Genomic DNA, 13,958 nt, shown 5'->3' with positions numbered 1-13,958 from the left:
CAAGAATATTTATCCTGAGAGATAACGCGTCTTTGAAGAAGAAAATTAAAGGCAGTAGATTAAAGCATATTTGCTACTTCTAAACATCAATTATTATTTTCACTACCTGTTTCTTTAATTTTTTCATGTTCGCAAACTTCTCTACTCATTTCTGTAAGAGATAGAGAAGACTCTGGAGTTTTGACCGGAGGCAATTCTTTTTCTGAAGGTGGTGTTTGTGGTGGTGTGGCCTGGGGTGTTGGCAACGGAGTAGGCACAAGAGACTCCTGAGGGGGAAAAAAAAAAAAACCAACCATAACCACAGTTATTATCTCGATGCAAAATTCCTATCTCCCAAGTACCCTCAGAGATAGCTGAGGAAGAGAGAGAAAGGCAGGTTATCACAGAACAGGAACAGTTGTGGCTTAGATACATGCTTCAGGGATCCAACTCCTCCATCTAAACACAAAGTTGCACCAGGCTAAATGGTATGCCTGGACAAAACAAATTAAAAAACAGTAAATTATGCATTAGAATGATTACATTTGGAAATCATTATGAATAGAATAGAACAGAACAGAATAGAATATTTCAGTTGGAAGGGACCTAAAATGATCATCTAGTCCACCTGCCTGACCAAAAGTTAAAGCATGTTGTTAAGGGCATTGTCCAAATGCCTCCTAAACACCGACAGGCTTGGGGCATTGACCACCTCCCTAGGAAGCCTGTTCCAGTGCTTGACCACCCTGTCAGTAAAGAAATGCTTCCTAATGTCCAGTCTAAATATGAATTATATGATTATATGACATTTAATAAACATTTGATACAATGTTAAGCAAGAAAATATTCTGTAATAAAATTGAGTCAGTATGGTAATTTTATGGTAACAGAATCAGCTAAAGAGAAGATTACAAACAAAGCAGTAGCCAAGACAATAAAGCACTAGAATAAGCATATAGTTGTGATGTTCCTTAAAAAAATTACAGCAATGGAGATAAATCTGACAAGCAAGTATGATGGTTGTTTAGCCTGCTATGAAGGAATATGATGGACCTTTTCAGATTTTTTCCAGCCCTGTTCCCTGATATTTCATAAAGAAAACAAGATAATGGGGCTAAACGTAGCCTTTCAGGCTAGTTTCTGAAGCATAAATCCTCAGACTGATTAGTTTTATTAAAAACTCTTATGGGAAGAGGAACACGCTAACACATTTGGCAGTTCACACACAAGTGCATGACATCATGAACACCAAAGAACTTGGGAACTGGGCAGCTGAAGTTCTAGATAGGAAACTTCACAGTAAGAAGGGGCAGATCAAGAATGCAGAAACTACATACTCAAGAACTTCTGCTATAGGCTGAGCAGAAATGGAAAAAGGAGAAGAAAAAACCTTATGAATGTACAAGTTATCCAAAGGATAACTATTAGCCACAAATGTGGGAAGACTTTAAAAAAACATAATTAGCTCCCTGAGATTCCAATAATGGCAGGAGAGTATCACTACTATAGCACAAGGCACTGAGGAAACCCCATCTTGCATACTACATTATTATTAAAAATGTCTATTAGCATATTAGTGTTACCTGTGGTCAAGACCAATCTAAATTGGAAAACATAGAAGTGCTGCCCATCAGCAAGAGACGAAAAATGGTACACATATGGATGATTGCTTTATTTAGCCTAATCAAACAAAGACCAAAAAGGACAAAATTAATCTCTTGAAGTGTGCAAAGGAATAGATACTAAGGAGAAAATAACCATTTCAGCCTAAGGACATTTCCATTTAAGCTGGTACAGAAACAAGGAGGCTTAAGAGGACCATTAGTAAATGTAGAATGGTTATTAGAAGAGGTTTCTAAGTATCAGAAGAATAAGCTACAAAGAACAGTCCTCTTTAACATACCCTCCTTAGTCTGTAATGGAGTGGGGAAGACCTCTATAGATGCAGGATGGCTGTATTTAAGCCTACAGCAGTGAAATTATTACTTTTGACTACAGAATGATCTGTTGGTCACTTACAGCAGGCACTAGGTGGTATTTCAGTCTATATGCACTGCGGCAGAATAGAATAATGGATCTCACTTTCAACAAAGCTTTGAATAGTTAGATTTCCAAGTGCAGCAATGTCCACATTCATCCCAAAGACATTATACAACACCAGATTGTAGCACAACCATGTTATTAGCAAAATTAGAGCCAGCTGTCATTTGGTTATCAAAGGGAACAGAGAAAATTATCCTGTATTACAGGAAGCTCTACTAATCATTTAAGCATTTACTGAAAACTACTGAACTCAAAATTAGAAAGAATTAATACTCATTTTTACAGATATTAAAGAATGGCTGCAAGCCCATTAGACCAAAAATAATATTGTTCTCAGCTTCTATTTCTTCTTCTATGAAGAAATTAGTTTCTTCATATTTCATTTCTTCATAAGTAGCACAGCTATTTCTGTTGAAAATAACATGAACTATCTTTTGGCAACATGAAATTAAGCACCAAGTCCTTCCCTTAGAAATCAGTTTTGTCCTCAGCCTTGAAGTAAATAAATAAATATAGCATGTTGCATGCAGCACAAAGGAATTAATTCTTTTTTCTTTTCTTTTTTTTTTTTTTTAAAGTGAAATAGGTTTAATCTTGTTGGTTGCTGGGGTATAATAAGGAATAACCAAAAAAAAGCAAATCATGCACATTCAGTTCATCAAGCTTTTTCTGTCATCTTTGTCTTGGACATAATTGAACCATCATGCCACAAAGAAATTATCCCTTAGAACTTCAGTAGGAAAGTTTAAATAAAACGGACTCTTACCGTCATAATCATTGTACTTGGAAGAACATTTGTAGCAGGAACTGCTTGCTGAGCCTGCTTGTTACCCAGCATGGTTGCAATTGTTTCACTGAGAGCTTCATTTACAAAATGACTTATCATTTCTGAGTCCACAGGCACACCAGCATTGATAAAGAGTTGAAATCCTCCACCACCTGCAACTTCAACTGAAAATGAAGAAACATAAAGCACACATCCAGATCTCACTTCTTAAAATGCATGCACTGTACTGCAGCTACTCATTTTATCTCCATGAACTTTTAAACATTCCTTTGCAAAAAGTGATTTTTTTATTTTACAGATAAAGAAACAACAGCAGAGAAGCAATTCAGGATCATAAAAGAAGGCAGCAGTGAAGGAAAGTGACATCACAAGAGAAATGCATTTGTCTCCCATTCTCACACATTTATAAGGGAGGTGATTTTTGACATATCTATTAACAAAAGAAAGGCAAAAATTACAGGCTTAGCAAAATGCCAAATCTGATTTAGATGGCCAAAACCAGAAGTTGATTTGTACAGTGGTGTGTTTTATGTGTTCTTTTTCTTTTTTTAGATATTTAGTTCAATGGCCTTATAATGCTTGCTGTGTCTCAACATAAATTAAAGCAAGCACATTTGCATTTTGTAGTTTCACTGGTTCAGTATTATCCACTCTTAGGCTCAGGCAACAGCTACCTACACAGCTTGTTAAAGTTAGCCAAAAATTGAGATAATCCATCTGCTGAGAACAATAACTCCTACTTACCAATGTCAGAGGTTACAGTCTCACTGTCTTCACTCTCTAAGGTGCTAACACTGGGCACTGTTTCTTTCTGAACTGGGTACATCCCACTGATAATTTTTGCCATTATTTCTTGTTCCACCCTAGCAGAATAAAACCCGTTTAACTATCAGCAAACACCAAGACACCTAAAAGTGTACAAAAGAGCATTCTTGACATAAAATGCAAGGCAGCCTAAAGGAAAAAGAAGGGAAGGGAGGGGAGGAGAAGAAAGGGAAGGTATTCTTATGGAGTGATTCCTTCTTCCATATATATTCTCTCACCACTTTGTTACACTGCAACTCACCAATTTATCAACCTGTTTTCTATCGTTTCTCTCCTTTGAATCAGTTCATCCAAAACATCAGAAGACTGCTGAGGAGCAGAAGCCACTGGAGGAAACAAAGGACCATTGTATTTTGGCGAGGCAACTTTAAACTGTCCATTAAGCTCCAGAAGAGGCTCGAAGAATTCTGGAATTTCATCCCTCTCCTCTTCCTGATCCTAATAAATAAGTAGTAAATTAAGTTACTGTGAGTTTCTGGAAGGCAATGTCATTGAGGTAACTGTCAGATTTTTTTCTTTAAGAAACATTTGTAGATGTGTCACAGCACACAAACCACATTCTCCTTTCTTAGTACATCATAGTTAATTGATACAATTCTAAACTTAGCAAATCATAAATCTGCAGAGGTATAAAGCTATAGGAACTGCTAAGTAAAACATGCTTTGGCTCATATTTCCTGCCTGTGCTGCACAGGGCAGGGAGCCAATGGTAATGCTAATACTTGAGAAATTTACTTGTGACATAAGTCAGGTTTCTTTAATATATATTCCAGAAATGCTCCTCCTTTAAACAAAAAAGTTTAGGAAACTTTCCACAGTTACTTGTTGTGTTAGGTTTTTTGGTTTGGGTTGGGTTTTGTTTGGTTTGTTGGTTTGGGTTTTTTTTAAATTAAACTTTTACATCTCCTGTCTGAAAAGATACATTCCCAAAAGTTAACAAGCATGTCGTTAGTCAAAACTCTAAGAAAGCTGCCAGCACTGAAGACTAGATATTAATAGTTTATGCGTATGTTACATGTATGTTTACACTTTCATTAACTTCAGCTGCTGAAAGTTAAAAGGTATTTCGGGGTAATCAATTCACAAGGCCCTCACAAACACTTGAATATAACCTTAATGTGCTATTTCTAAAAAGTTATGGAAGTTACTCAGTGTGCATTATAAAGTTTGACTGTTTCTAAAGATGTCACCCTCCTTCCCCCCCAGAGCACATACATAGCATTAAGTCCCGAAAAACAGTCACCAACCCATCATATTGTAAAGCAACACTTTAGAAATGTCTTGTGATGGATGAGAACCTGCATCCTTCACTCATAATATTAAAAACAAATGTCTGTAATAGTAATATGATTCTCTAAGAAGAAAATCTTGCATGCCAGAAAGAGATGAAGAGCTGAGCCTTAAATTACCAGTGAGAAATATGTGATATTGCATAAAAGATCTCACTGTAAATCTACATTTACTAAGATTAATATCCAACACAGTGAAAGGAGAAAAAAGGGGGGGTTTTCCCCTTATATAAATTAAATTTACTTTTAACCCATAAAATAGAAAAAAACCTATATATTTTCTATGAATAAAAGAACAAATCACTAAACCCAGAATGAACAGAGAAGGAAAAAAAAAAAAAAAAAAAAAGGATAGTAACATTTTCCTGTCTCCTTCCCCAGCCCAGCATTAATACTTCTCTCACTACCTTAATATACTTTAAAACTGAAAAGTCAGATAGGTCCATGATGGGCATTACAACAAATAGCTATTGGGGAGTGGGATCTTTTCTGGATTTTTGAATAGTAATAATTCTTCAAAGAAAAGCTGTAAGTTACAAAGCAGGCAATACAGAATATGTATCTTTGGGTGACAAAGAAAGATCTCTAAACCATTCTAGGCATAGAAATAAGACAGTAAAGTTAAACTCAGAATGGCACTGGATGCATTGCAAGCTGATAAGCAGTTCATTCTGTTAAGATATACGTGTTCATAACCATAATTCATTCTGACAGCAAATGTAAAGATGTCTTTGTCCAGTGTTTCATTATGCATTTTCTTCTGACTGCATTACTCCATAAATTTTCTTTGATGTTGCCTATTTAATATAATCTGTTCTGAAAGTATGCAAAATACAAACATCTGGATGAAATAAACCAAGTACATATAATAAATCTTACATATATTTAGGAACTTCTGACAAACTTTTGCAGTTCTCCGGCATTTCTAAACTATGTGCAAAAATATTTTATATTTAATAGTGCACAAATCCAAAAGAAAATTATATTCATTTGGGGGCGATATATTATCTCTGCTGAAATAAAAAAATAATATAATAGTCAGTATTTAATTACACAGATTGAACTTGCACATATATCACCTCATAGACCAATCCTGAATAATCTACACTCAATTCTGCATTTTACTTCCCTGGAGACTGTTGAAAATATCTATCATGACTCCCAATCAAAATACGGCATAAATTAAAAAGTCTTTCAGATATGGTTGGAATATTAAACACTGTACTTTATAATAAAGTATCAAGCCAAAAATCTATTCCCCAAATTACATTCAGATAATTTAAAAAATGTTTTAAATGATTAGGTGGTATAGATTAATTTTGTTCCATTACCAAACATGTATATGCATAGTCTTTTATTAAAGCGATCCAGAACTTAGCCATGGATTTCTTCTTGACAGATTTCTAAAGCGATTTTCACAAGCAAGGTCAGGCTGCATTGCAGGTGCCACCTGTAATCTTTTGTCTGAAGAGTTACACGTGTAAAAAAATCACTGCCCTCGAGAGCATCTATGGGAAACCAGGGTTGAGGAAAATATGTTTACTCTGATCTCTGCAAGCTGTATATTTTGCAGTGGTATTCAAAATGGAAGCAAAAATTCTGAGAAACAAGTCCCCACCTTGCAATTAGGGCATGTTCAGAGAGAGCAAAAAGTGCCTCTAATTTTAAATTCTAGTAAGTTTGGTAAAGGTACTGCAGGATGCGGCTGCTCGTAAGAGTTGGACAGAAGACTCAAGAAAACTGAGAGTCTATTCTGGGCTATGTTAGCTGAGCAAGTTTCTCACTCTGGAGTAAGGCAGGGTCCATGCAAGGGCTGGCCTTATGAAACCTCTTCTGTGCAGAAAGTCTGAACCTACTTTGAGGTAGGTGCAACCATTGATCAGAAATAAAAGTCTGTAAATCAAAGCTGTAACAGCTTTTTCTGCTTTATTCCACATGTGAATTTTCTTATTGTGAAATAAGAGCACCCAATTTAACTATTTTGGAAGATGGAGCTCTGGGTCTTTAAACACTAGACAGCAAAATTGAAATGGGAGAGCAAGGCACATCACCTCTTCCCATGGCAGGGCTTGTGTTTTACAAGTTGGGGCACATTGCATTAGTCCCCAAAACTGTTAAAACTGTTAGGTTATGTGATAAAAGGTTTGCCTCCAACCACACAAAAGAGCACAGAGGAATGACACCAGGTGGGAGAATATGACATCCGAGCACCCCAACATGGTTACTCCCAGGGCTATCACAGGCGAAGGCTCAGCCCGTGTCCAGGAGTGAAACCCAGCAAGATGAGCCCATGGCAAGACTCTCCATAGGATCCTTCTTAAGGTTGGGCAGGTGCATTTGGATGAGGTGATAACACAGTGACTTATTCTGGGATGCAAGGAAGAGTATTTTGGGATGGTACAACACTTTTTATGTGGTATTTATGGGGAGGAACCAGAGGTGTGGAAAGGGAAGGACCAAGGTGGTTTGGAGAGGTACAGGTGTGGGAAAATAGAGGGATAAGGGGGCAAAAGTGGTAGGTCAGCACGCTTGCCTGGCCTTGCCCTATGCCTGATCAGTGCAGTCTGCCCTCATGTACACGTATGTATCTGCGTATTGCATACGTGTGTTTGTGTGTGTGCCTATTGGCAATACACGCTCAGCCTCACCATTGGCTGGACCCAGAGGCAGGCAGCTACAGCAGCCTTGCCTTTACTGGGCTACCAATGCTAACAACTAGCATTTCAACTCCTAAGTAACTCCTAAATAGGTATCTTCCAGTAGAAAAGGTAAAACGAATCCTAGGAAAAGGAAATGCCTGGGACAGGGTCCCGAGACCTTTTTGCAATATCCATCAGGGAAGAAAAACAGAAAAAAAGGAAATTTAAAAAAAAAAAAAAAAAAAAAAAAAAAAGGGTGGAGGGGTTATTTCACACAAATACTTAGCCTCTTCAGTTATAACAGAATTAACTTTTCATAATAAAAGGGGTTTGGGAGGAAGACAACAATAAGCTATTTTCCTGTATAGCATTTTATGCACAGTTTTTCATGAATCTGAAGCCTCTTTTATAACAATAACTTTGCTTTCTTTTGATGTCTTACATACCCCTGCCACTCCAGAGGTTGATTTTATGCTTCCACATTGTGTTTGCCTTGCACATTTTTAAGAACATTGTCTGTGTGGTCATAGGCCAAACATATGTTTCACTTGGAACACTTTTTGGTATTGTGGTTGAAATATATCCCATTGCCAAAAATAAAAGATAAAAGCAATCCAGGAGAAAAATGAAAAAAGAAAAGATGAATAGCTATTATTCACATATAAAAAATTTAACATTGCAGCATTTTTTTTTGTTAGTTCATAAACTGATTTCTTAAATAGCTCTCCTATTTATTTTTATAAAATAAATCTTTTTTGTGCAAACAGAAGAAAGTTGTCCAAATAGACTTAACTCCTCCCCTCCAATAACATAAGGTAATTTTGAAAGTAAAAATGAATAAACCATTTCCCCACTTTTGATAGGTAAAACACCCCTTTAGGACTGTTTTAACTAACTGATAATGTTAAATGATGAATTCATTTTAAAAATAAATCTACCATACTGACCTGTAGGCTATAAAGTTAATATTTGATGTATACTCTAATCATGGGATCATGAGCACACAGAACAGGTAAAGAGTATATTTTTGGGTAGATTTTGATACGCACACAGAAAGTCTAGCTCACTGGAAAGAAGCTCGAGGAAAAAGCACTTCAGGAGAAATACTAGCCAGCAACAACAATTTCAAGCTCCTGGTATTTACTGAGTCCTAAAGGCAGCAGGAGGTGGAAGCTGCCATCTTCCACAGAGGCAAGATACTCCACAACAGCTGGGTGGCAGCATCTTGCTTCCTTCAGAGCCAGCCTTTCCCAGCTACCATTGAGTTTCTGCTCTTAATCTGGAGAAGTGAAATACAGGCTGGTTCACCAACTTTGAGAGTTTGTCAGCCCTGACTCTCACTAACAGGAGATCAGCTAATGTTACCTAAAACAATTAAATCGTAAAAGACTATCTGAAATAAAGCCATGTTATCATAAGCTAGAAACAACAATGTTGTTAAACGGTGCACAGACACACTTACAAGGCATCCAGCAAGACAAAAATTTTATAAACTCTTACTGGGATCCATGAGATGAGTAGTACATGTTGTACGTGTATACTCACATACACTCCTTGTCTTTTTTTTTTTTTTTTTTTTTTTTTTTTAAGTTACCTAATGTTTGACTGAAATGAGATAATATGCTAAAGCATTTTAGGACCTCAAAAGCATACGCAAATTGCTCTATACCAAAATTTCCTAAAAAAGAACCCTCAGAAAATACTTTCACATTCTAAAATATAGGTCACCTTACTTAATATCTGTAAGAGCATCTTATATATCCATTACATTTAGAGTTTGAAATTATGAAGTCTAAGTGCTATAATCACTGCTAATTTTAGAGGACTACTTATATTTCTAGTGGATTCTAACACATCCAAATAAAAGCTAATTTTAGTTTTTTATTGTAATTCTTCAAGTGTCCTTTACTTACTAACACACAGTAATTTCTAATATTGTTTATAGCACTGTAAACAGCTCAGTATTGCTCACAATGTGTATTTTTAAAGTTGCTAGTAAAGCCAACTAATTTTCTACATTGTGTTTTCAGTTATGACAGAATAACCTAAAACAAATATAAAAACATTTAGGAGGAAAGGACACCTTTGCAATATAATTACCTGCATGACATCAGTAACATCAACAAAATTAGTTCCTGGAAACTTTGTGTCTTCCTCCTCACTATGTACATCTTCTGGTGTCTTATAAAGACAGATAGAAATTGTTAGGTATTTCATATTGGGGGTAAAAAATACATTAGCAGAAAACCTTCATGACAAGAATGCAATAAAATCACCACTCACTGTCAGTAGCCCGACTCCAGAAAAAAAATGCTTTACCCACTTTAAAAGTTAGGAATCATTTTTTTTGCATAGCATAAAGAGAGATTATGAGAACTTATTCTTGTATGCTGACAACTAAAACATGCTGTTACCAAACCTAATGAAATATCTCAGCATCAAAAGTTCTAGGGCAATACCTGCAACTCTTATTAAAAAAAACAGTAAGACAAGTTATTGTAAAACATAGCACACAAGAGTCTAGAAGTGTCTTAAGCAATTTACTTATGTGCGATTGCTACAGTGTTATTTAATAATATCATTTCCAAATAATAATCACTATTCTAGTCCATGGTCTCTGTCTTATTCAGTGAATACCTTGACCACAGGACTCTGAAGGACTTAACTCCTTAAGTCAGAATAGCAGCTAACAGACAGGGAAAACAGAAGGTACGATAACTATACAAAAATAATCACTGCATCACCATGCCTTTGCACTGTCCAGTCTGTGCACAAGACAGAAGTCCACTGGAAGAAACAATATGCCATCCTGTAAACATGTGCCCTACTTTACAACCTTATCATTCAGCATGCAGCAGTTAACCTTTTAGTTGCACAAAATCCTTTGTTACTGCGCAGATTAGATTAATAACACTTCTGAAAAGTTATGTGGAAAGAGAATAGAGTAGACCAGCCAGCTCCACACACAACAGGCTACCAGCGAACAGGCTATGCATACGTGCCACTAACCACTCAAGTACAGTCAAGGAGCAGATGGAGGAATGAAGAACATCCTCAGTCTTCATGCCAGAATATTGAAACCAGTATAAATAAGACAGACATGGGACAATAAGGAATTACAACTCTTAACAGGACAGAGAAATGCTGTTTTTCCTAGAGTTTTGCTATGGTCATTATTTAATCTTGGAAAAATAGCGTCTTGCTGCAATTTTTCATTTTCTTAAACAAATACCTGATATTATAAATTCTTCAGAATAATTACTCCATTTTTTCCTGGAACTGTCTAATTTCTCTAACTAAAACAAGATAATGAGATAACTTTGTAGTAATTTAACATACTTTATTTTTTAACAAATTTTAATTCACAGACATTTAGACCAATCAATACCTGTATTACAGCATCAACAGGAGGAAGTGCAGGTTCGGAGCCTGGAAGAACGTGGTTTACACTCACACTGTCACTTGAAATACTGTCAATATCTACATTTGGTAATACCTAGGACAGAAAAAAGCACCAATCTGAAAATCTGTGTATTAGCTCAGCTACTATCGTTGAACTTTTTACATTCTCTCTTCCACTTCCTACGGAGCCAGTAAACTTCAGTGATCTCCTTTTCTCACACCTGTATCTGATAATAACTTGGTTCTGAAAAACAAAATACTGTAATGTACAAAAACTAACCCCAGAAATATTCATTGCTCTTCTTGCAGTACCTGGTTTCTCCTGTTTTCTAATTCCTTGATACTTTGTCTTGCATGTGACAAAAGCTGAGTACACCTGTAACTATTTATATAGTGGATGTGTGTTTGACTTGCAATTCATTTACAATATGTTCACCTACAAGCCACTGTGTAGGCTGGTTATTGGCTTCATGTTGTCATACATCTGGTATAGTAAAATAAAGGGATAATTGTATTACAATATAGTTTGTAATAAAGGCATGTCCATTACAGCATCAAAACATGTTGTGGTTTTTTTAAGAACAAAAATTTAAATGCTTGCTTAATTCTTGGGGGGGGGGGGCAGAGGGGCAGAAATAACCTTAAACATTTAAGAACTGGGTGAAATAATACAATATGCATGTGGGTGCAATACAGTGATACAGCAAGGGAACAAACCACATACTACTCTACCTGTATTTAACTTTGAGTTCCATGAATCACTTGTATCTGAAAGGCATGTCAGAGTATGTATATTCTCAACAATTTGAATCCAAAATAATGAACATGTAAGAAACATTAACTTCCTTTACAACAGATTTATATAAAAAATTTAACCACCACCCCCCCCCAAAACAACCCATTAGGTAAGGACTGCAATGGCTGATTAATCAGGAGTGACATCCTTAGGTTGACTATCATGCTTGAAACAGAAATCTTAAAGGCCAAAGCAGTCATCCAAGAAAACTGACATTTATATTAATACTTTTTTTATTCCAAGTTTGTTCTGGATCAAAAGTCTCACCTAAAAAAAAAACCACACCAAAACACCACAAAAAAACCTAAACCATGACAGAACTGTTTTACAAACACCCAGCATAGGTGACTTACGGAAGAAATAGTTTTCTATTTTGGTCAAATAATAAAGATAATTGTTAAAATATGAATAAAAATATTAGCATAGCGTGACAACTTCTTGGTCCCTCCATTCTATATGTTTCTAACGCTTACTGAAAACCACCTACTAATGTCATAGTAAGTTACTGATGGATGACACTGGTTTTAGTTAGCATTTATTAAAATAAACAAACAAATAATCATCACTCTTGACATGTACCTGCACAGACAGTTGAGGTAGATCCTTTTTCTCTGATCTCATCTCTATTACAGCTATGTTTGGTTTTTTTATCTCAACCGGTGGTTTTGGTGGCACTTGAGGAAGAGAGGTTGTAACTGTAACAGGGTGTGGTTTACCTATAACTACTCCAGCAGGCTGCAGTGAGAGGTCGCTAATTTGGGTTTGACCTAAGGACAGTTTAAAAATAATTAAAGATATATAAAAATCTTTGAAGTCAGTAAATTAATAAATAAATTAAAATTAAAGTCTGGGTGTCTGTGTTTCACATGACACAGACTGAGATCTCATGCACAATTACAGACCAATTAGAAAGTCACTTATTAACACTAGCTAAAGTATAGTGCTTCACCAGGTAATTTTAAGGGTCTCCCAGCAGAAACTGTAAACTCAACATTGCCATTTTTAAAAATTATTCACTTTTCTTGACTACGGTGACACCTACTGCTGAAAACGAGAATAACTACATTGTGTTTGCCATTCAAAAATTACATCCCCCACCTCACATTTTCTGAATCATATTCAAAATACTATTACATTTAGTATAGCATCCCACAAATTTTTGTTTGAGACACCCTTTTTCTTAAATAATTATCTTCTTTAAATGCCAGTATAATACTAAGCCTTCCCAAAACAAGGCCTATGTAAAAATTCTACTGAAGGTCCAAAAATACAGAAGCCATGACAATGAATTTAGTGGGTTTGGCACAATCCTACTGAAATCATTGGGCTGAAGTCATTGTAAATGTTGAATCCAAGGGCCTGCTTACATGGATACTAAACTTAAAGCCAGAACAAGAACCCTATAAATGTAAAGTGTATTAAAGAAGGTATGTATAGCTAAGCAAATAACAGCTCTGTCAGGGTGTCACCAGACATGCAGTATGAAGAATGAGGAGAACCATGTTTCCCCATGTAGATTTCCCACAAGAAGGGCAAATCTCAAAGGCCAGGGCAAATCACTGACTTAAGAAGATGTAAGTTGTATTTCCATGAAGTAGCAGTAAGTAAACTTCATACATCCTTCTACAGGTTATTTGCTCCTACCTAGTGGAATAGCCATAGGAATTAGGTGACCTTCAAGTGGACCGCAGACAGCAGGCACATCTCGACTTGGACTAAAAAGATACTGATTTTCTTGGGCAAGTGCATATAAACGATGCTGTTTCCTAGGGCTGGTTACTACCTTCTGCGTGTGAGAACAAGTCTGTGTTCCTGCTGACTTTACCTTTGTACCTGAAACAAGAGCAGATAAACTGTGTGTCATCAACACATGTACAGACCCAGTAACATCACACACTCTACTAATTTAAGCCCTTCTGAAACAATTACAAATTTTTGCTGTGGGATGGAAGGAATGAGGGAGGGAGACAGGAAGGGTAGAATCTAAAAGTGCTAAGTTAGCTGTCTCAGTATTGACAGCAATGAAGGAGTTAAAATTACATTTTTTGAGTATCTGATTCTAGCAAATAAAGGCACATAAACGTGAAGAAAAGGACACAAGGACGGTAGTAGGTTGCAATGAAACATGTGATTTAGCAGCTAAGAAGAAGCCTATGATTTAGGCTTGAAATGCAGCATTAGAAGAGCATGCAAGCCTG

The 13,958-nt window shown here is 36.2% G+C and overlaps 1 protein-coding gene across 8 annotated transcripts in view; it reads right to left on the bottom strand.

Annotated features, from left to right (window-relative positions):
• Positions 1 to 13,958, bottom strand: part of KIAA0586 (KIAA0586 ortholog) — a 74,799-nt gene that overhangs the window by 39,767 nt on the left and 21,074 nt on the right. For all 8 annotated transcript variants that reach the window (XM_069783154.1, XM_069783153.1, XM_069783155.1 and 5 more), the window contains 8 exons: positions 13,405 to 13,593; positions 12,340 to 12,527; positions 10,951 to 11,058; positions 9,663 to 9,743; positions 3,876 to 4,072; positions 3,554 to 3,672; positions 2,789 to 2,973; positions 107 to 266 (listed from right to left, as the gene is read on the bottom strand). In XM_069783154.1, coding sequence (XP_069639255.1) covers positions 107 to 266; positions 2,789 to 2,973; positions 3,554 to 3,672; positions 3,876 to 4,072; positions 9,663 to 9,743; positions 10,951 to 11,058; positions 12,340 to 12,527; positions 13,405 to 13,593 — 1,227 coding nt within the window. The remainder of the gene's footprint in view (positions 1 to 106; positions 267 to 2,788; positions 2,974 to 3,553; positions 3,673 to 3,875; positions 4,073 to 9,662; positions 9,744 to 10,950; positions 11,059 to 12,339; positions 12,528 to 13,404; positions 13,594 to 13,958) is intronic.

Source organism: Haliaeetus albicilla, chromosome 5, assembly GCF_947461875.1.
Source record: "Haliaeetus albicilla chromosome 5, bHalAlb1.1, whole genome shotgun sequence".
Classification (NCBI taxonomy): Eukaryota; Metazoa; Chordata; class Aves; order Accipitriformes; family Accipitridae; genus Haliaeetus; species Haliaeetus albicilla.
This window is presented reverse-complemented; position numbering and strand designations above follow the sequence as displayed.